Source organism: Podarcis melisellensis, assembly GCF_964234715.1.
Source record: "Podarcis melisellensis genome assembly, chromosome: 17".
Lineage (NCBI taxonomy): Eukaryota > Metazoa > Chordata > Lepidosauria > Squamata > Lacertidae > Podarcis > Podarcis melisellensis.
This window is the reverse complement of record NC_138534.1, coordinates 11,374,890-11,401,892: the sequence shown is the minus strand read 5'-3', so window position 1 is coordinate 11,401,892 and position 27,003 is coordinate 11,374,890. Positions and strand designations below refer to the sequence as shown.

General features: G+C 44.0%; 1 protein-coding gene across 1 annotated transcript in view; it reads left to right on the top strand.

Annotated features, from left to right (window-relative positions):
- A2ML1 (alpha-2-macroglobulin like 1) overlaps positions 1-27,003 on the top strand; it is a 58,449-nt gene that overhangs the window by 16,461 nt on the left and 14,985 nt on the right. Inside the window, exons 13-26 of the mRNA XM_081894994.1 lie at positions 1,119-1,179; positions 1,983-2,128; positions 9,100-9,249; positions 11,744-11,914; positions 12,298-12,388; positions 12,535-12,676; positions 16,031-16,259; positions 17,207-17,333; positions 20,714-20,835; positions 22,260-22,311; positions 23,609-23,692; positions 24,810-24,986; positions 25,916-25,997; positions 26,230-26,386. Of these exons, the coding sequence (XP_081751120.1) occupies positions 1,119-1,179; positions 1,983-2,128; positions 9,100-9,249; positions 11,744-11,914; positions 12,298-12,388; positions 12,535-12,676; positions 16,031-16,259; positions 17,207-17,333; positions 20,714-20,835; positions 22,260-22,311; positions 23,609-23,692; positions 24,810-24,986; positions 25,916-25,997; positions 26,230-26,386 (1,791 nt within the window). The remainder of the gene's footprint in view (positions 1-1,118; positions 1,180-1,982; positions 2,129-9,099; positions 9,250-11,743; positions 11,915-12,297; positions 12,389-12,534; positions 12,677-16,030; positions 16,260-17,206; positions 17,334-20,713; positions 20,836-22,259; positions 22,312-23,608; positions 23,693-24,809; positions 24,987-25,915; positions 25,998-26,229; positions 26,387-27,003) is intronic.

Genomic DNA, 27,003 nt, shown 5'->3' with positions numbered 1-27,003 from the left:
TTGAACCCTACCGATCTGACTGGGTTGCCCCAGCCACTCTGGGGGGCTTCCAGAATATATAAAAACATAAGGTAAAGGTAAAGGGACCCCTGACCATTAGGTCCAGTCGTGACCGACTCTGGGGTTGTGGCACTCATCTCGCTTTCTTGGCCGAGGGAGCTGGCATACAGCTTCCAGGTCATGTGGCCAGCATGACTAAGCCACTTTTGGCGAACCAGAGCAGTGCACGGAAACGCCGTTTACCTTCCCGCTGGATCAGTACCTATTTATCTACTTGCACTTGGACGTGCTTTTAAACTGCTAGGTGGGCAGGAGCAGGGACCGAGCAATGGGAGCTCACCCTGTCGCAGGGATTCGAACCACCGACCTTCTGATCGGCAAGTCCTAGGCTCTGTGGTTTAACCCACAGTGCCACCCGCGTCCCTTATAAAAATATAGTAAAACATTAAACCTTAAAAAGTTTCCCTATATAGGGCTGCCTTCAGAAGTTTCCTAAATGTTATATAATTGTTGTTGTTGTTGTATTCATTCATTCATTTATTCATTCATTCATCCCCTGCCCATCTGATGGGTTTCCCCAGCCACTCTGGGCGGCTCCCAACAGAATATTAAAAAAACCGATTAAGCATCAAACATTAAAAGCTCCCCTAAACAGGGCTGACTACAGATGTTTTCTAAAAATCAGATAGTTGTTTATTTCCTTGACATCTGATGGGAGGGTGTTCCACAGGGCGGGTGCCACCACCAAGAAGGCCCTCTGCCTGGTTCCCTGTAACCTCGCTTCTCACAGGGAGGGAACCGCCAGAAGGCCCTCAGAGCTGGACCTCAGTGTCCGGGCTGAACGATGGGGGCGGAGACGCTTCTTCACGTATACTGGACCGAGGCCGTTTAGGTCCCTTCCTCTATTGCTTCCACGTTGTTGTCCTTTAGTCGTTTAGTCGTGTCCGACTCTTCATGACCCCATGGACCAGAGCACGCCAGGCACTCCTGTCTTCATTGCTTCCACACTAGTGCCCTAATGTCTATGGCATCAAAACATCTGCCACCTGAGAAATATGGCTCTTAAGAGTGTCCCTTTCTGGATGTTTTCATTCTGTATATGCCTCTTCCTTCCCCAGGTGACAGGAAAGGGGAAAATTCTTATGCATGGACAAAGGAATGTAGGTGGTGATGTGGGAGGTAAGTATCTGTCAAATCCCTCTCCACTTCTGCATGTTTGACTCGCTCACAACTGAGTATACACGTGGCACTGGGAAATAGTTAAATAAATCAATTTAAACTGTAAAAAGGAGCTAAGGGAGGGGGAATGGCCTGAAAATAATGGGGAAACTTCAAAAATTGTGTGAAAAAAGTGGGGAAAATGGCTAGCAATCCCAGGAACCTTTGCAACTGCAATTCCACTGCTCTTTGCACCAACCTTTGAAGCCTGTGGAGAGTTGGAGTTTCAGAAAGGAGATTTGGAAGACCAAAATTTTAATAAGAAAAGATATAATTTACTTTAAAAACAATTGTAAACAATTAAAATTATTATTTGTAGGATTGCAATGATACTTGTAGTTTAATGTTGAATTTCAGGTATAATGGAGATTTTTAAAATTTGGATAAATAGACAAGATGCAGGAGGAAAATGTTAACCCACAAAGGGGCAGAGGGAAGTTCAGGAGACTTTTCAGAATTCTCTTTTTATGTTAAATAAATTTATTTTATTTTATTAAACTAAATAAAATTTTAATGAGAGAGAGGGGGGGGGAGGTTTGAAGGGAGCATTTGTGATGGAGTTTGGTGGATTTCTGTGACTTTTTGGCAGAGTTTGGCTTTTTAGATGGTGTCCCCGCTAGACTACAGTATTATAGGGACAATACCTGGGAATGTAAGTGGAGAGAAAAAAGAGTGATGGAGGAGAAGTCTGGGGTTTGATGTGGATTAAGGAGTCATACTGATGACTGAATTCTCCACTCAGAAACCTTCCTCCCCTCTTTCAGGTCTGCAAGGAACCTTCTCCATTTTTTTGACCTTCACCTCCGACTTTGCACCACAACCATCCTTGGTCATTTATTCTCTCTTCCACGATGGAGGCGCCATTGCAGACAAAGTCAGCTTTGAAGTGTCCATGTGCTTCAAAAACCAGGTGAGCTGCAAGGCCATGGTTCCTAGCAACAGAGTACTGGCAAGAAGGAGAGCGTTAGTGTTAAATGCCTGAGTGCATTCAGAATCAGAGACAGCAGAAATCGTTCCGTCTAGCCTAGCAGATGTTCTGCAAATGAGGTGTCTACTCTGGAATTATCACTCACTTTTTATGGGACAGCCACACGATGCCATCATCAGATTGTTGACCTTGAGAGTTTCCCCTGACTGCTTGTGTATTTTAGACCATAGAAAATATCCCTACCCCCTTTTCCCCAAGTCCAATATCTCTGATGTATGGAAAGTCAGAAACAGAGTTGAGGCTCTTGACGCAAAGGGCAGCAAGCTGTTAGTTATTTAAGATATTGTTACTGTCTTTTTACTGCCAGGGAAGGGGAAGAGGTGCTTGTGGGAAGTACTATGTATCTTCTTGACTTGGGACACAATTTGCTTCCTTGGGCAGTAAAATGGCTTGAACCAGGCCTAGGAAAACCCAATACGTAAACATAGGAATCGGCTATACAGCTGCAAATGAAACGTTTTAAGTGTGTTGAAAAGTGCATTATACAAATGTGACACTAGATGGCGATGGTGAGCTATGGTGAATTCAATACATTTTTTCAAAACATTTTTTTTAAAGAAAAAAAAGCATTTTCACAACGTTTTTTATGTGTGTCTAGATTCCACCACAGCCTATGCATCTGTTAGTCACTACTGATGGGGAAGCTTGCTAGTGTTTATTTTGGGTGGAGAGTTTGTCACATGTGTGGTGACATTTTGGTGGTTGGCCTCTAAAACCACACCCCTACTTCCAGTTGCTCCTCACCTGAGCACAAAGGAGCCATTTTGCTTCCAGTGGCCTGCAGTACAAAAGGAGGGGGGAACTATTCCCATTGATTGCCTCAAAGGACTAAATATGTCCAAGGTTCAGTTCCTGGAATCTCCAGTTAAGGTCAGGAGAGACTACTACCTTAAAACTCAGGAGGCCCACTGCCAGTCAGTGCTGAACCAGATAGACCCAATGGTGTAACTTACTATAAGGCAGCTTCCTGTATTCATGTACCTGATTCAGAGGAGATTTTCTCTCAATATCTGCAAACCGTAAACATGAGAGATTATCTGAGAGGCTGTAATCCCAGCCCATACATCTGGCACACACACACACACACCCTTGATATTGAGGTCTTGCACAAGTCCTCTTTATCACTTTTGCACTCTTGTGCAAGACCTCTGGATTATTTTTTTAAAATGAAAAACAAAGGGTAGCTCTGTTTTTTAATCCCTTCTTTGATAGCAGAGCTGATCTGAGTGTCCTATGACATTACAGTTTCCTGCTTTCCTTTCTGGGAAGGGACAAAAGCCACAGCCCAGGTACATTCCATCAAGACCTACTTACTGGTGTGGATGGCAAGCAGCAGAACTGAATGTCATCAGACATGACTGGGGGGAAATAACCGGAATACGTGGGTGTGACGTTAACATATGAGAGTGCTGGATGTGAAATAGTTAAACAGGTTACCCAATCAGAACCAAGGGGGGGTGGAGTCAGAGGGATTATAAAACCAGCTCTAGAAGGGGCGAAGGAGGGAGTTTGTTGGGAGTTGGGTGGTTGGTTGGAGTGGGAGTGAATTGGGATAGAGTCTGTGGGGGGGTTGAGTTAGTGTAGCGAAATAAGCTGAGTCAGGAACATCTAGGGGCTAGGAAGACAAGTAAATATCTGAGAGGTGGTTTAGTGAGTGAGAGCAGGTAGCGGAAGTTATAGGTCTGGATAGGCACCCCATGAAAGTAATTGACTGATACCGTTTATGAAACCACACGCTTGTTAAATTGCAATAAATAAACAGAAGTTTATGTTCCAATTTAACCCTGACTGGACTCAGTATTGTACCAGGTAGAGCCTGGGTGGTGGTAACGAGAAATCAAGTGGTGGCACAGGGATCAATAGACAGTGAAACGTCCGGGGACCCTGTGTGATTGCCACAGGAAAGTGGCTCTCATGCGCCAATCACGTACCCAGAAAATGGGGGGGGGGGGAGATCCAAGGTACCCCTTTGCAAGTACACCTCTGCCTTGAAGCACATGGAAACTTGATTTTAATTTTTTTAATTTTTTTTAAAAGTAATATTTATTAAAATTTCAAAAAGTTACAAAAGTAAGAAAAAGATAATAAAACAAAAAATTACAAAAAACTGAAAAATAAAAACATTTAGAAACAAATCAGTTTTTCCGTAACTTATCTTTCATTTACTTGTTTCCTTGACCTCCTCACACCTCCCTTTTTTGTATTCTAGTTCAATTAGTTAATTCAGCAAATCCTTTCCATCTTTGTTTTTATCTTAGTCATTTATCTTAATATATTGTACCTTTACATTCTCACCTGTTGACAACCCATTTTTACATACTCCTTTATAACATTACTTCTAAAACCACATAACTTCATTCCAGCATCCTTCTAACATTCCTTAATTTTACCATGTTTCTGTAGATAGTCTTTAAATTTCTTCCAACCTTCTTCTACCGATTCTTCTCCCTGGTCTCGGATTCTGCCAGTCATTTCCGCCAGTTCCATATAGTCCATTACCTTCATCTGCCATTCTTCCTTGGTGGGTAAATCTTGTGTCTTCCAATACTTTGCGATGAGTATTCTTGCTGCTGCTGTAGCATACATAAAAAAGGTTCGATTTTAAATTTTTTTTAAGGCAGGAAAGGGTAAGGTTTTTAAAAAGTGGTGCTCAGGTCAGATGATTTATATCCTCGCCTCTCCCACCCACACATGTGTGTCACATCCACTGGTGTGGACAGAACATAGCAGGATGTGCAGACTCACAAAGTATGGTCCCCCCAGCTGTGTGGAAAGTCAGTTGCAATTCCCCATGCCTCATACAGTGGAAGAGCAATGAATGGTGTTAGGAGCTACCATCATGATTGGAAGAAATATGATTTGGGACTAATACACACACACACAAGCAAGGAAGGAAGTAGCAGGGGCTGCCATACGTCTGGATTTTCCCAGACACATCTGGGAATCGGGTTCTGAAAATGGCGTCCAGGTGGATTTTTGCCAAATTGGCAAAATGTCTGCGATATCTTGGACGAATGGCAAGTAGGGTGATTTAAAATAAAAAAGCTTTAAAAATTAAAAAAAGCCTAAAAACTTAATGAGGGGAGGAGAGATGTTTCCCCCAAAAAGCTCAAAAATTTTATCCGGATTTTCACTTTTGGGAATATGGCAAACCTATAGTAGCACTTCCCCTTCATGGATCACTGCCTTGCCGTGGCGAAGGGGCTTGAAGAACTCAGAGAAGCTATGAACTATGCCGAGCAGGGCACCCAAGATGAACAGGTCATAGTGGAGAGTTTTGACCAAACGTGATCCACCTGGAGGAGGAACCGGCAAGCCACTCCAGTATCCCTGCCAAGAAAACTCCATGGACAAAGACAACAGGCATATAAAAGTTATGACGCTGGAAGATGAGCCCCTCAGGTCGGAAGGCGTCCAACATGCTACTGGGGAAGAGCGGAGGGCAAGTACAAGTAGATCCAGAGCTGATGAAGCGGCTGTGCCAAAGCCGAAAGGACGCTCAGTTGCGGATATGCCTGGAAGCGAAAGGAAAGTCCAATGCTGTAAAGAAAAATATTGCATAGGAACCTGGAATGTAAGAACCATGAACCTGGGTAAGTTGGAGGTGGTCAAAAATGAGATGGCAAGAATAAATATTGACATCCTGGGCATCAGTGAACTAAAATGGACGGGAATGGGTGAATTCAGTTCGGATGACCATCATATCTACTACTGTGGGCAAGAAACCCGTAAAAGAAATGGAGTGGCCCTCATAGTCAACAAAAGAGTGGCGAAAGCTGTACTGGGATGCAATCTCAAAAATGATAGAATGATCTCAATACGAATCCAAGGCAGATCTTTTAACATCACAGTAATCCAAGTTTATGCACCAACTACTTGTGCTGAAGAAACTGAAATTGACCAATTCTATGAAGACTTACAAGACCTTATAGAAGTGACACCAAAGAAGGATGTTCTTCTCATTATAGGGGATTGGAATGCTAAAGTAGGGAGTCAAGAGATAAAAGGAACAACTGGCAAGTTTGGCCTTGGAGATCAAAACGAAGCAGGGCAAAGGCTAATAGAGTTCTGTCAAGAGAACAAGCTGGTCATCACAAACACGCTTTTCCAACAACACAAGAGACGACTCTACACATGGACATCACCAGATGGACAGCATCGAAATCAGATTGATTATATTCTCTGCAGCCAAAGATGGAGAAGCTCTATACAGTCAGCAAAAACAAGACCTGGAGCTGACTGTGGCTCAGATCATCAGCTTCTTATAGCAAAATTCAAGCTTAAACTGAAGAAAGTAGGAAAAACCACTGGGCCGGTAAGATACAATCTAAGTCAAATCCCTTATGAATACACAGTGGAAGTGAGGAACAGGTTTAAGGATTTAGATTTGGTGGACAGAATGCCTGAAGAACTATGGATGGAGGCTCGTAACATTATACAAGAGGCAGCAACGAAAACCATCCCAATGAAAAGGAAATGCAAGAAAGCAAAATGGGTGTCCAATGAGGCCTTACAAATAGCAGGGGAGAGAAGGCAAGCAAAATGCGAGGGAGATGGTGAAAGATACAGGAAATTGAATGCAGATTTCCAAAGAATAGCAAGGAGAGACAAGAAGACCTTCTTAAACGAGCAATGCAAAGAAATAGAGGAAAGCAATAGAATGGGAAGAACCAGAGATCTGTTCAAGAAAATTGGAGATATGAAAGGAACATTTCGTACAAAGATTTCCATAATAAAGGACAAAAGTGGAAAGGACCTAACAGAAGCAGAAGACATCAAGAAGAGGTGGCAAGAATACACAGAGGAATTATACCAGAAAGAAATGGATGCCTTGTATACCACAGGTAGTGTGGTTGCTGACCTTGAGCCAGACATCCTGGAGAGTGAAGTCAAATGGGCCTTAGAAAGCACTGCAAATAACAAGGCCAGTGGAAGTGATGGTATTCCAGCTGAACTATTTAAAATTTTAAAAGATGATGCTGTTAAGGTGCTACACTCAATATGCCAGCAAGTTTGGAAAACTCAGCAGTGGCCAGAAGATTGGAGAAGATCAGTCTACATCCCAATCCCAAAGAAGGGCAATGCCAAAGAATGCTCCAACTACCGCACAATTGCACTCATTTCACACGCTAGCAAGGTTATGCTTAAAATTCTACAAGGAAGGCTCAAGCAGTATGTGGACCGAGAACTCCCAGAAGTGCAAGCTGGATTTAGAAGAGGCAGAGGAACCAGAGACCAAATTGCAAACATGCGCTGGATTATGGAGAAAGCTAGAGAGTTCAAGAAAGACATCTACTTCTGCTTCATTGACTATGCAAAAGCCTTTGACTGTGTCGACCACGGCAAACTATGGCAAGTTCTTAAAGAAATGGGAGTGCCAGATCACCTCATCTGTCTCCTGAGAAATCTCTATGTGGGACAAGAAGCTACAGTTAGAACTGGATATGGAACAACTGATTGGTTCAAAATTGGGAAAGGAGTACGACAAGGCTGTATTTTGTCTCCCTGCTTATTTAACTTATATGCAGAATTCATCATGCGAAAGGCTGGGCTGGATGAATCCCTAGCTGGAATTAAGATTGCCGGAAGAAATATCAACAACCTCAGATATGCAGATGACACAACCTTGATGGCAGAAAGTGAGGAGGAATTAAAAAACCTTTTAATGAGGGTGAAAGAGGAGAGCGCAAAATATGGTCTGAAGCTCAACATCAAAAAAACGAAGATCATGGCCACTGGTCCCATCACCTCCTGGCAAATAGAAGGGGAAGAAATGGAGGTAGTGAGAGATTTTACTTTCTTGGGCTCCATGATCACTGCAGATGGTGACAGCAGTCACGAAATTAAAAGACGCCTGCTTCTTGGGAGAAGGGCAATGACAGGCCTAGACAGCATCTTGAGAAGTAGAGACATCACCTTGCCAACAAAGGTTCGTATAGTTAAAGCTATGGTTTTCCCAGTAGTGATGTATGGAAGTGAGAGCTGGGCCATAAAGAAGGCTGATCGCCGAAGAATTGATGCTTTTGAATTATGGTGCTGGAGGAGACTCTTGAGAGTCCCATGGACTGCAAGAAGATCAAACCTCTCCATACTGAAGGAAATCAACCCTGAGTGCTCACTGGAAGGACAGATTGTGAAGCTGAGGCTCCAGTACTTTGGCCACCTCATGAGAAGAGAAGACTCCCTGGAGAAGACCCTGATGTTGGGAAAGATGGAGGGCACAAGGAGAAGGGGACGGCAGAGGATGAGATGGTTGGATAGTGTTTTCGAGGTTACCAGCATGAGTTTGACCAAACTGCGGGAGGCAGTGGAGGACAGAGGTGCCTGGCGTTCTCTGGTCCATGGGGTCACGAAGAGTCGGACACGACTAAACGACTAAACAACAACATAGTAGCACTGTAGAAAATTAAGAGTTATTAAAGGGAGCTTATTGGGGGCAGGGAGATCTCATGTGAGGTGCACTCTCCCGGAGGTGCATTTTCTCATGTGAGTAAACAATAAAAATAGTCTATCCAGTCTTAATCTGTTAGTAAGTGTTATATCATCTTCTTTATTTATATATGCCTTTTTTCCAGACTGGAACTCTCGGTGGCTTACACAAATTAAAACAACACAGATAAAATACACAGAGCTAAAAAGATATACAGGATAATTGTGAAAAAGAAATTAAACTCTCATACAATGAAAATAATATACAGATTAAATACATATATTTAACACAACGTTTAAAGGTTAGAGAAAGTTTCATGCACCAGTGCCACAACTGAGTCAGACAGATGTTTTCTGGGTTGCCCATTCTAAAATAGGATTGTCTTCCTGGTGAATACTTGTCTATGGTTTTATGCCCCCTGCTTTGTTTTGGCACTTCTGATTCTCAGCATTCACATCTGCAGGTCAGCCTGGGGTTATCGCAGCAGGAGGAGCTTCCCGGAACAAACATCGACCTTGAACTGAAGGCAACACCTGGGTCACTGTGTGCCATTCGGGCTGTGGACCAAAGTGTCTTGCTCCTCAGGAATGACAGAGACTTCACCAACACAACCGTAAGGCAGAGAGAGAATGAATGAAACTGAGATGTGATGGGCAGGGTTGGGCACTTATGCACTGTACATGTACTCCCATTACACACACACACACACACACACACACACACACACACAATTGTCATTCACAATAAAAGGGTGAACTGTTCACAGGAGGAGAGAATAAACTCCTTAAGATAACAGCTGCTGAATTTTCCACCCCAGTTCCTGGCCATTTGTGCATCAGGTTCGTATGAGAGGAGCACAGAGAAAGGCGTACTTGAGAAATTTTCTCAAGTTTTCCAAGAGCATTTTCCTAGCAATGGCGGTCTTTATCCCCAAAGTCCTTTTCTGGGCAATAACATATCACTTGCTAGTGCATTCTCTTGCTTAATTTGAAAAAAAACCCCACTTGCTTTTCCCCCTGTAGACGGCCGGAAAATAAGTGTCCGTGTATTATTTTGATGTAGTGCATCAATTTCTTCTTGGGCAGCCTTTCTCCATAAATGAGCATTTGCTGAATTTCTTTTTTTTAATAATATTTTTATTGATTTTCCAACACATATTAAACACAATACAATACACTATACAAAGACAAACAAACACATAAACACACACAAATATAATTTCAAAACCTTCTTTTCATAAACATTACTTCTCCGACTTCCCCATACCTCTCCTTTCTGCATTCCTATTTCCAAATTTCTTTCAGCAAATCCTCACTTAATTTATCATTTACAGCTGTAATCCTCTTTTTTCTCTAACCTCGACATTTTAGCACTCATTAATTTTATAATCATTCTTAAGATAAACTTTAAATTTCTTCCAATCTTCCTCCACTGTCTCTTTTCCTTGGTCGCGGATTCTGCCAGTCATCTCGGCCAGTCCCATGTAGTCAATCACCTTCGTCTGCCATTCTTCCAGAGTGGGTAGTTCTTGTGTCTTCCAATACTTTGCTATAAGCACCCTTGCTGCTGTAGTAGCGTACATAAAAAAGGTCCTGTCTCTCTTTGACACCAATTGGCCGACCATGCCCAGGAGAAAAGCCTCTGGTTTCTTATGAAAGGTACATTTAAGTACCTTCTTCATTTCATTATAGATCATTTCCCAGAAGGCCTTAATCCTCGGGCATGTCCACCAAAGGTGATAAAAAGTACCTTCAGTTTCATTACATTTCCAGCATTTGTTATTGGGCAAATGATAAATTTTGGCAAGCTTGACTGGGGTCATGTACCACCTGTAAATCATTTTCATAATATTCTCTCTTAAGGCATTACATGCCGTAAACTTTATACCGGTGGTCCATAACTGTTCCCAGTCAGCAAACATAATATTGTGACCAATATCTTGTGCCCACTTAATCATTGCTGATTTAACTGTTTCTTCTTGTGTATTCCATTTCAGCAACAAATTATACATTCTTGACAAATTCTTAGTATTGGAATCTAACAATTCTGTTTCTAGTTTTGATCTCTCCACCTGGAAGCCAATTTTCCTGTCTTGTTTATATACCTCCATTATTTGATAATAATGGAGCCAATCTCGTGCTTTAAACTTCAATTTCTCATAACTCTGTAATTTCACTTTTTCACCCTCTTGTTCTAAGATTTCATTTGCTGAATTTCTTCGCAATCAGAGGATTCATGAGGCTGCATTGTCCTTGCAGTGTAGGGCAATCTTACTAGTGGAATGCTATTACTAGCGCCTGTTGGGATGCTGTCAGCGGCTCCCGGCTGGCTGGCCCAGGAAAGCATAAAGACAAGGGAAAGTTTCTTACCATCCTTTTTTATTTCAATCTTTACAGAGAGAGGCTATAGAACCCAGCCTCTTGCATAATGGCCTTGTCCCAAGTGAATCTCCACCCCTCATATCTCCCACTTCCTCATTCATCACTTCTACAGGGGCTGCTACATGTCCTCTGTCTTTGAGCTCTTTGCTCTCCTACTTTTAAGGCTCACCGGGTTCTGGGAGTTGGAGGGTCTAGAATGCTTTCTAGTGACAATGTGTCAGCCAGTAGCCCCTCTGATTCTGCCTCCTCCTCCTCCTCCTCTCCCATTATTTCCCAACTTTCCCCCTCATCTGCCTCTGAGTTGTGACCTCCTGCAAACCACTATTGTAAATCTATAGGTTCTTCCTCTTCCTCCTCCTGGAAGGGTCAAGATGGGGAGGTGGTCTCCACCATTCCTCCTCTGCCCAGTCCCCGACAGTGCCTGATATTCAGTTTTGAAACTGCATCAGTATCCTCATCACATTCAGAATTTGGCATTTCCTCAGCCCATTGTCCTTCGACCCCTTCATCATTACCGCTGCTAGGAGTTTGGAGATCTACTCCTTCTCCTTTCTCATCTCCAGTTCTACGTGGTTTGGTTATTCAGTTGTAAGTTTTGGGAAATATATGAGAACTTGCGATTTATTCTCTGATGGTTTAGAATCGTTAGATATAGATCCTTTCACATCTACCCTCAGCAACTTAATTCACATCCTTTTGCTTTACACGCCATGTGTTCCTTTGCAGGTGTATGACAGGTTCTACTTCCTAGGAGGGTATCCTTATCAAGTCACCGAGTACGATCACTGTGATGGACCAGGACCAATCGGTGACCCTATGCCCCTGGCACGAAGCAAGCGCTACAGCTGGAGACCCTGGTTTGATGATGGTGGAGTAGACTTCTTCAGTTTCCTCAAAGTAAGTGCCCTTTATTATGCAGTTTTCAACTGGAATAGGGGAGTTAGTGTAGAAGATGCACTGAACAGCATTCAGGGATTCCCAGGTCCAGATTAAATTTAAGAAAAACCAGGCTGGCATTTTGATGATGAACCTGTGCGAAAATGGCACACGCCAGCTGTTGAGGTTGCCCAGCAAACTCCCTTTTGGAAACAACCCATTTTTCATTTCATATCCCTTTAATAAATTGTGTGTGTCTCTAACCCTAGAGAACGGGAGAAGGAGGGAGGAAAGGGAGACATGTGTGCTGTGTGGATAGATGGAAGAAGGTATAAAAAAAGCTGGCACCATTGACCTGCGCAACTAATGCGATTCCTTCCCTTGGTCTCTCTCACCACTGACAGGTTATGGGGCTGAAAGTCTTGTCAAACAACAAAATTAAGAAGCCAGCAACATGCAGGCACCACTACTCTCCCTATGGCATGGTTGCTTCAAGTAAGGAGGTTTCCAATTCCAGATTATTGGTGTATGTATCTGTGCTTACCATGTTGAAGGTGGTTTGACACAGGGCTTAGCCACACACATCTTTTGCCCCACTCTTTCAAGGCAGAAGTCTAAGCATTTCTGTTTTGTTGGAGCAGGGTTGCTTGGAGGAGGTTTGCAGTCAGGGAGTAGACCAGCCCTCGCATCTGAATCCCGTCCTTGGTCATCGGACGCAGACGTCGATGCTCAAGTCCGTCAGAACTTCCCTGAGACCTGGATCTGGAAGCTGTATAATATTGAGTAAGTTTTGATTAATTCCTGAGCATGGGCATAGCCTGGGGGGCAGGGAGGGGCAGCTCTGTTAGGATATAGTTCCGTTCCACCTTAAAGGGGTACAGGCATGACTGCTGTGTGTCACATGCCTGTTTACTCCCAGCATAGATCTTGCTGGGAACTTCCATTTGTATATTGCTTTTGTGTTACTGCTGTTTTGCTGGAGACGAAGGGAAGCAGACATGTTTTCCTCTATTCCTGAACTATGCTGAATAAAATGCTGTACAGTGGTACCTCGGGTTACATACGCGTCAGGTTACATACACTTCAGGTTACAGACTCCGCTAACCCAGAAATAGTACCTCAGGTTAAGAACTTTGCTTCAGAATGAGAACAGAAATCGTGCTCTAGTGGCGCGGTGACAGCTGGAGGCCCCATTAGTTAAAGTGGTGCTTCAGGTTAAGAACAGTTTCAGGTTAAGAATGGACCTCCGGAGCGAATTAAGTACTTAACCCAAGGTACCACTGTACATTACGCTTACCATTTCTCTGTCTGCCTCTTCTGCTGTGAAAGATTTTCATACTCTGCTGATAGAGCATGCACGGGTCTCTAAATGTATCTGAGGCTCGTGTCGCTGGTTGATGCTGTTCCTACTAGCTGCCGGCTAGTAGCTGGAGCCACCTGGGGGCCTCCCTGATGCCCCCGTCTCCCCGGCAGTATCCCAACAAGCTCCAACCCCCATCAATTAAAATCAATAAAATATATAGCAAACTGAGGTTCTGCCCCCCCAAAGACCTGCCCCCCACAACAAAAATCCTGGCTACGCCCATGTTCCTGAGATGGGCTTCTCCCAGATCTTGCGTTCAAATTACCATATTTTCCGCTCTATAAGACGCACCCAGCTATAAGACGACCTAGTTTTTAGAGGAGGAAAACAAGAAAGCAACGCAAAGCCTCTTGAGCAAAGAGGCAGGAGCACTCCCACTGTGCTCAAGAGGCTTTGCGTGGCTGTCCCTGAAGCCAGAAGAACAAGAGGGATCAGTACGCACTGATCCCTCTCGCTGTTCTGGCTTCTGGGATAGCTGCGCAGCCAGCATTCGCTCCATAAGACAAGACGCACACACATTTCCCCTTACTTTTTTGGAGGGGAAAAGTGTGTCTTATAGAGCGAAAAATACGGTACATTTCTCCCAGTTTTAAGTGAAATAAATATGGCAACACTAACGGCAGCCAAATATATCACGCAATACTGGGTACATGCGTGATACATGCTCATGGTCAGTGGTACATGCTCATGGTCAGTGCTTTTCCCCCCTAAAAAAATGTTTAGGGGTACTCTCATTTTGACTCACCATTTTCTAGTTGAAATCGGGGGAAATAAATATAGTAAATGGACAAAAGTACAAAGATGCACAAAATGTTTAGGGGTATACATACCCCTGCGTCTCCCCAGAAAAAAGCCCTGCTCATGGTACATATCAGGAAGGAAGGAGAAAATATGAAGGCGACACTCATCCTTCTTGCAGCTTGTCCTTACATGATGCTAAATGTGCAGCTGCCAACCACATCTGAGGTTTTTGGTTTGCTTGTTTATTTAATAGAAAGCATGGAGGAACTCTGTTTTTATTGGGACTGCAATGCATGGGGAGGTTTTACCCTTCCCTTCCCTATTACCAAATGCAGCTAAGGGAACTTTTGCAAGGGGCTTGATCCAGATTGGGGTTCTGCTGCAGCCCAGGGCAGCCTCTCTGCCCCTGCTATTTGCATTCAGCTGTTGTGAATGGGAACACTTCATTCAAATAGCTGGAGAGGGAGGTTCCTGTCCTCCCACGCCAGGTTCCTGACCTTGCTACAAAAGCCATTCACGCAAACACATCAAATTTGGCAACGATTTTAGACTGCCCTTCAGTAAGACAGGACCTGATAAATGGGCAACTTAACATTCAGTGCAAAGAAAAACGTATTTGCCTGTAACCAAAAAGTCAATACAGCTGGTACTTCTAAATAGGTATACCTGAGGTGGACAGGGGTTACCACGATCAAAAATGTATGTGTGCATGTATGTGCCAACACACATAGGGACGACTCGCCAGTATTCATTTTCTGCTTAGCCAGAAACAACTTAGCTTGCTATCCGTGTCCACCTCCCATGTGTGAAGTTGCCCATAATCTGTCAAGGCCAGCCCTACCAGGTAAAGGGAGGTGGTTCATTACAAGGTGGCAGGTTTGGGGATACCCCAAAAAAGAAGCGCATTGTCATTGATTTAATTTATCATTATATTTGACCTTCCTGAATGACAGGTGCCATTATTTGCCTCAAGCATCAAAAGGTCTTATGTGATCTCTGGCCGTGTTCATCTAAGGGCCAAATTACATGGACTTTGACCATGTGCCCAGCTGCTTTTCTTCAAACCCCTAGAGTGGTGAAATAAGGAGGCCGCAGCCTAGGACTTGCCAATCAGAAGGTTGGCGGTTCGAATCCCTGCTCCTGCCAACCTAGCAGTTTGAAAGCACGTCAGAGTGCAAGTAGATAAATAGGTACCCCTCCAGCGGGAAGGTAAATGGGCGTTTCCATGCACCGCTCTGGTTCACCAGAAGCGGCTTAGTCATGCTGGCCACATGACCCAGAAGCTATACGCCGGCTCCCTCGGCCAATATAGCGAGATGAGCGCCGCAACCCCAGAGTTGGTCACAACTGGACCTGATGGTCAGGGGTCAGCATGGAAGAAGCAATTTAGTTTTTCCTATGGACAATCATGTTTTTGTTTGTTTCAGTTATGCAAATGAAAATAAGTTGACATGTCTTACACTATTCCCCAAACATATCAACAGTAAAAAGCAAGCAAACAAACAGATAAATACATACCATATTGGCCTGAATATAAGCCTCACTTTCTTCCCAAATTCCAAACTTGAAAAGTTAAAGTGAAGCTTACATTCGTGACTTTACGGTATGCAGCCAGGAGCACGGGGCAAACAGCACCAGGAGCGTAGCAAAATGGCGGTGCCCCACACATAGTCCCCCATCCTCTCCCCTAAGGCTGGGAAGGGGGGGGGAGAGAGCAAGGAATGGGAAAGGCCGCTGGCAACGCAGCGTGGCTTCCCCCCCCCCCCAAAGTATGCAGCCAGGAGCAGCAAGGAATTGAGTGGCTTATATTCAGGTGTGTTTTTATTTTTCCCTCCCCCCCCCCATCAATTTTAAAGGTGCGGCTTATATTTGGGTGCAGCTTATATTCGGGCCAATACAGTATTAACCAAATGTGGGCATGCACTTTTGAAATGCACAACCTCTGTTGGGGCAGTGGCGGGGTGGGGTGGGGAGGGGGAGAGAAACCTCCCTTTTGCAAGGCAAACTGCCGTCACTTCCTACATTCTTTGTAGTCCTTCAGGTGAGAAGTCAGTGGCACTCACAGTTCCAGACACCATCACTGAATGGAAAGTCAGTATGTTCTGCACCTCCCAAAGCAATGGGTTGGGTATTTCCCCGCCGGCGAGGCTGACCGTCTTTAAGCCTTTCTTTGTGGACGTCACCCTGCCTTATTCCGTGATTCGCGGAGAGTCGTTTCCAATGATCGCCACCGTCTTCAACTATTTGAAACACTGCATGTGGGTAAGGAAGATCTTCACTAATTCCCCATGCTCTAAGAATTCAATTGCTTGTTAAGTAGAGCAGCTGTATCGCCTCTTATAAGTCAGAGGGTTGACCAGGTGCCTCAGTGAAAGGTGGGAGGCCAAGGGATGTGCAAGAGTTTATAGTAGCCCAGAAATATAATTTTCCAATTTTGATAGCTGTTTTGGGATTTATTAAAAACAAAAACAAAGAAAAACTAGATACATGTATCATTTTCATCTAAACCAAAAGGCTAACGAAAGAACAAATTATAAAAATGCTAATAGATACAGTGTAAATATACCATATCTATATGCCTACACACACACACACATATTATGGCATAAGCTGTTGTGGACTTCAAAAAATATTCTGAGTATTTGGAATTCCACCTTTTAAACTCACTTATCATTGATTTTGCTCACTTCCTTGAGCCAGCTACCAGAACTCTCAACCTAACCTACAGTAGCTCACATGACTCTGAAAATATGAGGTATAAGACCACTGCAAAGAGGGAATTAGTGCTTGTGTTGTTGGCATCAAATTTTGATTCCTTTGCTTTCACGGGTTAAATAGTAAAGAAAAGCACAGAATTAATATTTCTCCTAATTGTTGAGTTTTAAAATGAAAATAAATCCTGCTCTTACTATCCTGTGTTCTGTCTCAATATCAAAATCACTGAGATAACAAACATCATTTTAGGGCGCCCTAAACCTGTTCTTAGGGGTTCTCCTGATCCTCTGGATCTGATTTGTGGAGGGTGGGGGCGGGGAGGGGAAGAGGGTGTTAAGTCGCATTGTACAAGCTGAGGTCATTCTGCTTAGGATCTTGGGCATTGCAGGCATGCACCCTGGTAAACTTGCTCCAATTGCACCATTATAATCCAGCCGTGAGCAGAATCCGGAGTCAAACTTCCTTCCCTCTTTCCTTTCCTTACTTTTGCATAGGTCCAGGTTATCCTGTCCAAGTCTGAAGATTATCAGGTGCAGCCATGCAAGGACTGTGAATACACAAGTTGCTTATGTGCTGGTGAAGCGAAGACTTACTCCTGGACTGTGAAGGCCTCTAAACTGGGTGAGGTGGCCTAAGGAGAGATGGGCAGAGAGAAGATGAATCCACCTGGTCATGATGGTGTTCCACATTAAGCAATATCCCCATCTCCTTTCTGTATGGCAACCATAATCCCTCCCACAGTCTGAGCCATTCCATCTGTGCATCTGTCATTAGGCTGCATCCTGGAACTCAGAATTCCTGCATCCCTTATCTAGAACTCCTTTGCAAAATCTGATGCTGGAGGAGGGGAATGAAGAATCAGCTCAGCTGCAATAGCACCTGGGTTTCTGGGTGTTAATAGTTTGTTGTAATTGAGGACTTCCTCCTTGATTCTAACAGTGATATAGTCGTAACTTGGAAGTCGAATGGAATCCGTTTCGGAAGTCCATTCAACTTCCAAAATGTTCAGAAACCAAAGTGCGGCTTCTAATTAGCCGCAGGAAGCTCCTGCAGCCAACCGGAAGCCGATCTGATGGGTTCCATCAGAACAGTCACTTCTGGGTTTGCAGCATTCGGGAGCCAAAACATCTGAGTACCAAGGCATTCGGGATCCAAGGTACTACTGTATTTGTTGATGTTCTGTGCCTCTCACCCAGTGGCACAGTGAAAGTACTGAATGGGGGAACGGGACAAATCCCTCAACAACCAGTGTGAGATGACAACCACTTTGCAACTGGGTTGTAATGGCCAAGCCCAACCAGGGCTGGATCTAGATGCATCAAAGAGGCGATTCAGTTAAACATGTTGTAAACTTCATACAGGGAAATCCTGTTGGCAGAAAACAGGACTCCATAGCTCCATCTGGTGCCACAGTGTTATAACACATGTAAAATGCTTTATCTTGACCAGTGTAGCTGAGTCCCAGATTCCTGTTGTGTAGAGCAGCTGGGACTCAGCTATACAGCTGCAAGTAAAACGTTTTAAATGTATTGTAAAGTGCAATATACAAATGGGACACTAAGTGGCAACAGCGAGCTATGCTACAGTCAATGTATTTTTCATAGTGTTTTTTATATGTGTGTAGATTCCACCTAGAGGTCTGGTTCTGTCAGGCTTATTTTGTTAGAGGGTTTTCCTGGCATGGTATAACCAAGAACAGGTTGAGGGAAAGTCTCTTACACTCTCCTCTCTCTCAGAACCTTTTCCAGATGAAGTTGGTCATCACAACTTTTATCTCCCTGAAACCAAAGGAATTTTAGCTTGGAGTTTCATTGACTTCAGTAGGACTGAATCATGACTGACTCTAGATGGATTGGCCCTCTGTGACTTATGTTATTGTTGGAATTCTGCCTGGGTCAGAGGAATGTGCCACAGCGTAGGCACCGGCAGATATTCCTAGGCGACCTCCCCGCTGCGCCACTCTGCTGATAAGCAGGCGAGGTCTCGGCGATTCTTCCCAGATGTGAGAAGAACATACCGTTTCTTCTCTCTCCCCTTTGGTGTCCCCCAGGGAGGGGAAAGAAGCAGACAGAAATCTATTTACATTCTTTATTTCTGTCTCTTACATCAGTACAGAGAAACATGTCTGCACTCAACAGCAGTAAGAATAAAATCCACCCATGTACCTCCAGTATGGGTCATATGACACACACACTGAGCTAACATCCGGTGCTCAGTACAGAATGGACTGCCCCTTTGTTCCCATGGCAACAGTCACAAACATCCTGTTTGGCTTTCCAGCCACAAGCAGCTGACTGAGCTGCTAGAGCCTTTGCTTGCTGCAGCATTGGTGCTTTATGATAACAGTTATAACCATTGGGCCAATAGGCAGGCACTTCACAGGGAACAAATCCCCTTTTTTTCAGAAGTGTGTGCCTATTTCATGTGTGTTGGTAACATTGATATAATTACCACAAATTTTAAAAAAGTCACGACGTATAGATTTTTTAAAAATGCCCGTATTTCTTTTTGCCATTTAATTTTGAAATGAAGCAGAAGTGGAGTTGTTTGCCTCTCTGTCTACTGAAATCTGAAATTACCCCCAACTTTTTGGGCTACAATGTGGATAGTGTTATTATTTATTGTTATTTATTGAATTTATTTACCACCCTATACCCGAATAAAATCACAGAATAAAATCAGAATATAAAACCACAAAATGCATAATCAAAATAAAAATTACAACAATTCTCCCCCTGCTTCCACAATAAGCCTGCTTCCATTGAGAAGCAATACCTTTCTGGTAGCAAGTGATCTGGTATTGACTGGGAAACAACAACTAATCCAGAATGCGGCCAGCTCCGAGGGCCTTCTGGTGGCTCCCTCACTGCAGGAAGTGAGGTTACAGGGAACCGGGCAGAGGGCCTTCTCAGTAGTGGCACCCGCCCTGTGGAACACCATCCCATCAGATGTCAAGGAAATAAACAACTGCCTAACTTTTAGAAGACATCTGAAGTCAGCCCTGTTTAGGGAAGTTTTTAATGACTGATGTTTTAATGTATTTTTAATATTTTGTTGGAAGCCGCCCAGAGTGGCTGGGGAAACCCAGCCAGGTGGGCGGGTATAAATAATAAATCACAGTGGTACCTCTGGTTACGAACTTAATTCCTTCTGGAGGTCCATTCTTAACCCAAAACCGTTCTTAACATGAGGCGTGCTTTCGCTAATGGGGCCTCCCACTGCCACTGCGTCGCCGGCACACAACTTCCACTCGCATCCCAGGGCAAAGTTTGCAACCAGGAGCATCTACGTCCGGGTCAGCAGAGCTTGTTACCCAAAGTGTTCATAAGGAGGACGGTACATAACCTGAGGTTCCACTGTATTACAGTGGTACCTCGGGTTACATACACTTCAGGTTACATACGCTTCAGGTTACAGACTCCGCTAACCCAGAAAAATAGTACCTCAGGTTAAGAACTTTGCTTCAGGATGAGAACAGAAATCGTGCTCTGGCGGCGTGGCGGCAGCGGGTGGCCCCATTAGCTAAAGTGGAGCTTCAGGTTAAGAACAGTTTCAGGTTAAGTACGGACCTCTGGAACAAATTAAGTACTTAACCCGAGGTACCACTGTATTATTATTATTATTATTATTATTATTATTATTATTATTATTATTTAACACAGACTGTAAAACAAAGCCCTCTGGATCAGACCAAAAACCTATCTAGGTCCCACGTTCTCTTTCCACATTAGCCAACCATAAGCCTCTGAAAAAGCCATCTGACGGCTTATCCATACTTACCTTTTGCTCTGCACTTTTTATTTTCTATTTTATATGAATAAAATTACTCCACAGAGGGAAGCTTCTTGAAGCAGACTATCACCTATCAGCAATTATGAGCTGGGCTCATTAGGAATTATTAAGGAGATCAGGCGGGGTGTTTCTAGAAATTGTTCCATTTCTGATTTCTGAAACAGCGTGTTTTTGCAGGGATGAACGCATTTTCTGTCATTTGCCGGCAGGTTTGATGAACTTCACTGTCACCTCAATGGCACTCAAAAGTGAGAAACTCTGTGGTGGTGAGCAGACCGCTGTGCCAGAAAAGGGCCAAAATGACATCTTGATCAAGTCTCTCCTTGTCCGGGTGAGTCTATAATACAGCATTTCTTGCTACCTCTACAAATCCCCCTCCCTGTGACTATATGGATAGCTCACCTGGTTAGAGCATGGTGCTGATGACGCCAAGGTTGCAGGTTCAGTTCCCATATGGGAGAGCTGCTTATTCCTGCATTGTAGGGGGCTGGACTAGATCTTCCTCAGGGTCCCTTCCAATTCTACGATTCTGTGATTCCCCTGACATGAGGCTACTTGAAGTGTGAGAAGTGGGACGTGACCTAATAATAATAATAACAAATTTTATTTATACCCCGCCCTCCCTGGCCACAGCCAGGCTCAGGGTGGCTAACAACAGTAAAATTACAGTAAAAACATAATAGGGAAAAGAAAAAAAACAATTTAAAATACAGGTTAAAATGCAATTTAAAATGCAGCCTCATCAAAACCATAAGGGGAGGGAAACATAAAGGTCAGACTGAGTCGGAACTGAAGGCCAGGTGGAACGGCTTTGTCTTTCAGGCCCTGTGAAAAGACTAGTATTCAGTATATATAATACTATCATCTATCTATATCTATCTATCATCTATCTATCATCTATCTATCTATCTATCTATCATCTATCTATCTATCTATCTATCTATCTATCATCTATCTATCTATCTATCTATCTATCATCTATCTATCATCTATCTATCTATCATCTATCTATCTATCTATCTATCTATCTATCTATCTATCTATCTATCATCTATCTATCTATCTATCTATATCTATCATCTATCATCTATCTATATCTATCTATCTATCTATCTATCTATCTATCTATCTATCTATCATCTATCTATCTATCTATCTATCATCTATCTATCTATCTATCTATCATCTATCTATCATCTATCATCTGTCTATTTATATACAATACACTAGTATTCATGACTACCTGTGCCTCACCTGTTCTTGTGAGAAGGAGGACATGTTCTGAATATTCAGCAAGAGATGTAAAAGGGGGAAAGCGATTGTTATTTTTGGAATGGCCCCTAATTTCAGGAAAGAGCCTTTTCCTGGGGTTCCCTGGAGAAGGACTGTACACACTCAGAAGTGAATATCTTTATTGTCCCCAAGAGGTCAGCTCACAAGCAGAACTTGGCTGCAGAAGCATCAGAGAAGCTTCTGTCCATTTCCTTCAACTGCTAGCAAAAAGAATACCATCTTTTTATTGCTGCTTTCCACTGGCTGACATTCTTCCACCTTCTTCCACAAGCTGTCTGGGACTAACACCTTCAGAGGAGCACATATTACTCTGCTGATTCTGAATGACAGGGGTGAAGGGAGGGACCTTTGGAGACACACACGCCCCCCGCATGAAACACACCAGGTGTTTAAATCTGAAGGCTATGTGTATATGTTGATGGTTTTAAAACTGATTTTTTTTCCTCTCCCCATCCCTGGCAGCCTGAGGGCGTCCTGGCTGAGAAAGTTCATAGCTCTCTGATGTGCCCTGAAGGTCAGTAGCACCTAACACCTTTTAGCCTGGGGGGGCCAAAAAGGTTTCAGGAATGAGAGGCAAGCTGCATTCACAACCACTTAGGGCTTATCCACACGTGTGTGTGTGTGTGTGTGTGTTGGGGGGGAGGACTGCTTTTAGCACTCAATTGGCAATTCAGGTTTCCCCTGAATCGCCACTTTTTCTGATCTGTCACTAAATAGTGGGTTTTCCCTGATTAGGAAACAAAACAAAACACCAAATCACTGGTGCAGGGGCGAGGACTGAGCTGGAACAGGACAATGGCCTGGGGCGGGAAAGAAGCTTTGCCCTGCTGCAGGCTTACCCCCACCTCTGAATTGTTCCTGCCTATCCCTGCTAAAGGGCCGCAGGTGGGTTAAACCACAGAGCCTAGGGCTTGCCGATCAGAAGGTCGGCGGTTCAAATCCCCGCAACGGGGTGAGCTCCCGTTGCTCGGTCCCTGCTCCTGCCAACATAGCAGTTCGAAAGCACATCAAAGTGCAAGTAGATAAATAGGTACCACTCTAGCGGGAAGGTAAACAGCGTTTCCGTGAACTCTTCTGGTTTGCCAGAAGTGGCTTAGTCATGCTGGCCACATGACCCGGAAGCTGTACGCCGGCTCCCTTGGCCAATAAAGCGAGATGAGCGCCACAACCCTAGAGTCAGCCACGACTGGACCTAATGGTCAGGGGTCCCTTTACCTTTTATCCCTGCTAAACAGAATGAGAGGAAAGGCCCCACTGTTGCCAGTGGAAGAGCAGGCATGAGGACTGGGGGTGGTGAGGAATTCCATTGCGGTCGAATTTGGCTTCACTTGCAGAGCTTTCTGTGTGCACTTCTGTTTCCGAGCACAATTCAAAGTGTTGGTGCTGACCTTTAAAGCCTTAAACGGTCTCGGTCCAGTATACCTGAAGTATACCATCATTCTGCCCGGACGCTGAGGTCCAGTGCCAAGGGCCTTCTGGCAGTTCCCTCATTGTGAGAAGCAAAGCTACAGGGAACCAGGCAGAGGGCCTTCTCGGTAGTGGCGCCCGCCCTGTGGAACGCCCTTCCAGCAGATGTCAAAGCGATAAACAACTACCTGACATTCAGAAGACATCTTAAGGCAGCCCTGTTCAGGGAAGTTTTTAACGTGTGATATTTTACTGTATTTTTGGTTTCTATGGAAGCCGCCCAGAGTGGCTGGGGAGGCCCAGCCAGATGGGCAGGGTATAAATAATAAATTATTATTATTATTATTATTATTATTATTATTATTATTACCCGCAAATTAACCGCGTATTCATCTCATTGTCAGGAGGTTCTGCTTCAGATTCATTCTCCTTGGATCTTCCTGAGGATGTCGTGCCAGATTCTGCCAGGGCCCAGGTGTCTGTTCTTGGTAAGAAATCGAGCTGGTTCTGCAACTTACCTGCGCACTAAGTTTTCAGCAGGTGTATACATACATGAACAAATGTGGTAGACATAAAGAGATAATGAGAAGGGGTGCAATGAGACTGTAGCCCTTGTGCATGCATTCCTCATGTGCAAGGCACAATTGAGTAGAGACTGGATCAGGGCCACACACTGTCAGCCCTGGCTCTGGCGTCAGAACTTCTTTCTTCAACAGCCAAGTGTTGCGTGTAGTTGTATGGTAAGCCCAAGAAAAACTTGTTCACAGGCTTCATTCAGTTAGGAAATTGGCTGCTGAAGAACCAAGATTCGACATTGGGGGCAGGGCCCTGCTCTTGTCTGTAGAAGGTGCTGCCTTCCATGCAGCGGCAGAGCAGCCGATCAAATACCTGGGGCAACGTACATGTCCTGTGCCCAGGGGCGGGGCCAGCCACCCTCAGAGGCAGGGCCAGCCACATCAATCCCAGGAATGTGGTGTGAATGGTGGAGCATATTATCATCATCATCATCACCATCATCATTCCTTCCTGCAGATTTGTAGGGTGCTATGTACTGAGTTGAATATGATCCAGAATGCAGCAGTCTGATTGGTCCTGGAACAATAGGATCCAGAATGCAGCAGTCTGATTGGTGCACAGGAGCCACCCAATCCAGCTCCAGGTGGAAGTAATTCCCCACCTGATTGGCCTACAGGAGAATCCCGGAATTACCCAATCACATGGAGCCCATTGTGTAAATAATGTATATAAAGCAGACATTCTGGGGGAACTTCCATTCCTCCTTACCACTATGAGCTGAATAAAGAGCATGAAATCCACTCTCGACTCTGAGTATATTTCAAAGGGGATTCTTTTCGTTTGTGAAAGTTTCAGTGAAAATGCCCATGCCCTTCTTTTAACACAGGAATACAGTACAGGGTCGGTCAATGAATAGTGTGGCAATGGAAGCAAAGGCCCCTGAGTTGGGTGCATGCCGTTGGTGATGAGGAGGGGGCATTTGGAACAAATTCTGGGATAGGGTTGGTCTTTTGTGTCATGTGACCGACGGGGACGGAGCAATGTTCAACCTGTCGGAAAGAGGGTAACTTTGTATTCACATCTGGCCAGGTGATATCATGGGAACGGCACTGCAGAACTTGGACAAACTGGTGCAGATGCCCAGTGGCTGCGGGGAGCAAAACATGGTGTTGTTTGCCCCCATCATCTATGTGCTGCAGTACTTGGAAAACACAGGACAGATGGATGAGGAGCTGAAGACAAAAGCGCTGGGCTACCTGCAGTCAGGTCTGTCATTTGCTTCTCTAGAGTCCTTTCTGTTGGGGATAATTCAGAATGAAATTCCAAGGTGTCAAAAAAAAGGTTATTTGTGTATGCCACTACTGCAGCCCATGTTTTGTTAGCCCCCAAATGGAAAACGAGCGAGGTCCCAAACAAAGAAGAGTGGCAACTTGACAGAATATGCACAGCTTGCAGATTTAACATATAAAATAAGAGAACAAGAATAACATAGGTTTAAAGAAGACTGGAAAACGTTTATTGAATATATGGGAAACTTTTAGAAGACATCTGAAGGCAGCTCTGTTTAGGGAAGCTTTTAATGTTTAATAGGTTATTTTATTTTAGTATTCTGTTGGAAGCCGCCCAGAGTGGCAGGGGAAACCCAGCCAGATGGGTGGGGTATGTATGTATGTATGTATGTATGTATGTATGTATGTATAAATAAATAAATAAATAAATAAATAAATAAATAAAATAAATATTATTTATTGCATACAGCTGGAAACTCTGGCAGCAGCATTAAGATAAATTCACCTGTGTAAATAAGCTTTGATAGATGCAATAATGGAATACTGAATGGTATAGTTTTTGTAAAATATACATTGATTTATGATGTGTAAAACGAACCATGGAAAGAGTTACACTGCACAGGAAGCTCAGAGTTTTGCAGCAATGAGCCCATATAGCAATTGTGGGGCTGGGTGTGTGTTGTGCGTTCAGTGGCGTAGCGTGGGTTGTCAGCACCCGGGACAAGGCAAGTAATTTGTGCCCCCTAACCCGTGGATTTGCGCCCCCTAACCCTAACCCCCAGATGTTGTGCCTGGTGCGGCCAGCCCCCCTGCACCCCCCACGCTACGCCACTGTGTGCGTTGCACAGATGTCCAAAGTCTTTCACCCTCCGATCCTCAGTTTTCTTTTTCTTTCCCCCCCACAAGGGTACCAGAGACAACTTCAGTACAAACACAGGGATGGTTCTTATAGTGCATTTGGAGAGAGTGATGGGCAAGGCAATACCTGGTGAGTCATAGAATTGTGGAGCTGGAAGGAACCCCATACAACTCCCTTCAGCCCTAACCAGCATGCCCAGTGGTCAGATATGATGGAAGTTGTGAATTAAACTTGTATAAGAGGGCAGGAAAATTTGAGGCAGCTGAAGGTGGTCACATTTGTGAATGGGGATAAACAACCCTGAATCAGTAGCCTTTGAAAACAACCCAGCCATTATTTGCTCTCTCCATCTTTTCTCAAGGCTGACGGCTTTTGTGATCAAGGTTTTCAGAAAAGCTGAGGAATATACCTTCATCGATGATGAAGACATCCAGGCTGCTTTGCGGTGGTTGGCAAGTTACCAGCAGCTCGATGGCTCCTTTGCCAATGTGGGGAAACTCTTCCACAGAACAATGAAGGTAAGAGTTCAGAGGGGTGCAGTCTTTAATGAAACTGCTTTCAGTTGCCAGACATCAATGTACAATTGTTTTCCACAATCACAGTTGCTGCTCACAACGCACAGTGTGTAGAATACAATGCCAGATCACCCTTGTATTGTGATACATGCTGCTGCAAACTGCAACAAGAAGTGCAGTAGGTCATGTGTATCATATCTATTTTTTTTAAAAAAAATCCCATGTATGTGCACCCCTGCAGGCAGTTAATGCAAGCTAATGAAGCAATACCTCTATTAATTCGCATAGGGGGAAAGAAGAAACTGGATCCACAGAAATGGCTAGACAGGGAGCAATCTCTGTTAGAGAGAGGTGTTTAGAAGAGAGATTCCTCTCCCGTAGCAGGATTAAGCACAATGACAATTGCTCCAAGCAAATTGAAACTTGGTTAGATTTGTATCTGCCCTCAGCCACCTTTAAACTAATGTTCCCCACAAAAAAAAGCCTTAGGCTAGAATAAATCACAGACACTTAGCTTTGCAAATAAGTGAATAGTTTACTCACAGAGTTTCCAGATGTTACAGCAAACAAGTCTCCATCCATTGGCAGTAAAATGAAGATGGGAAAGGTGCCAAGGATCA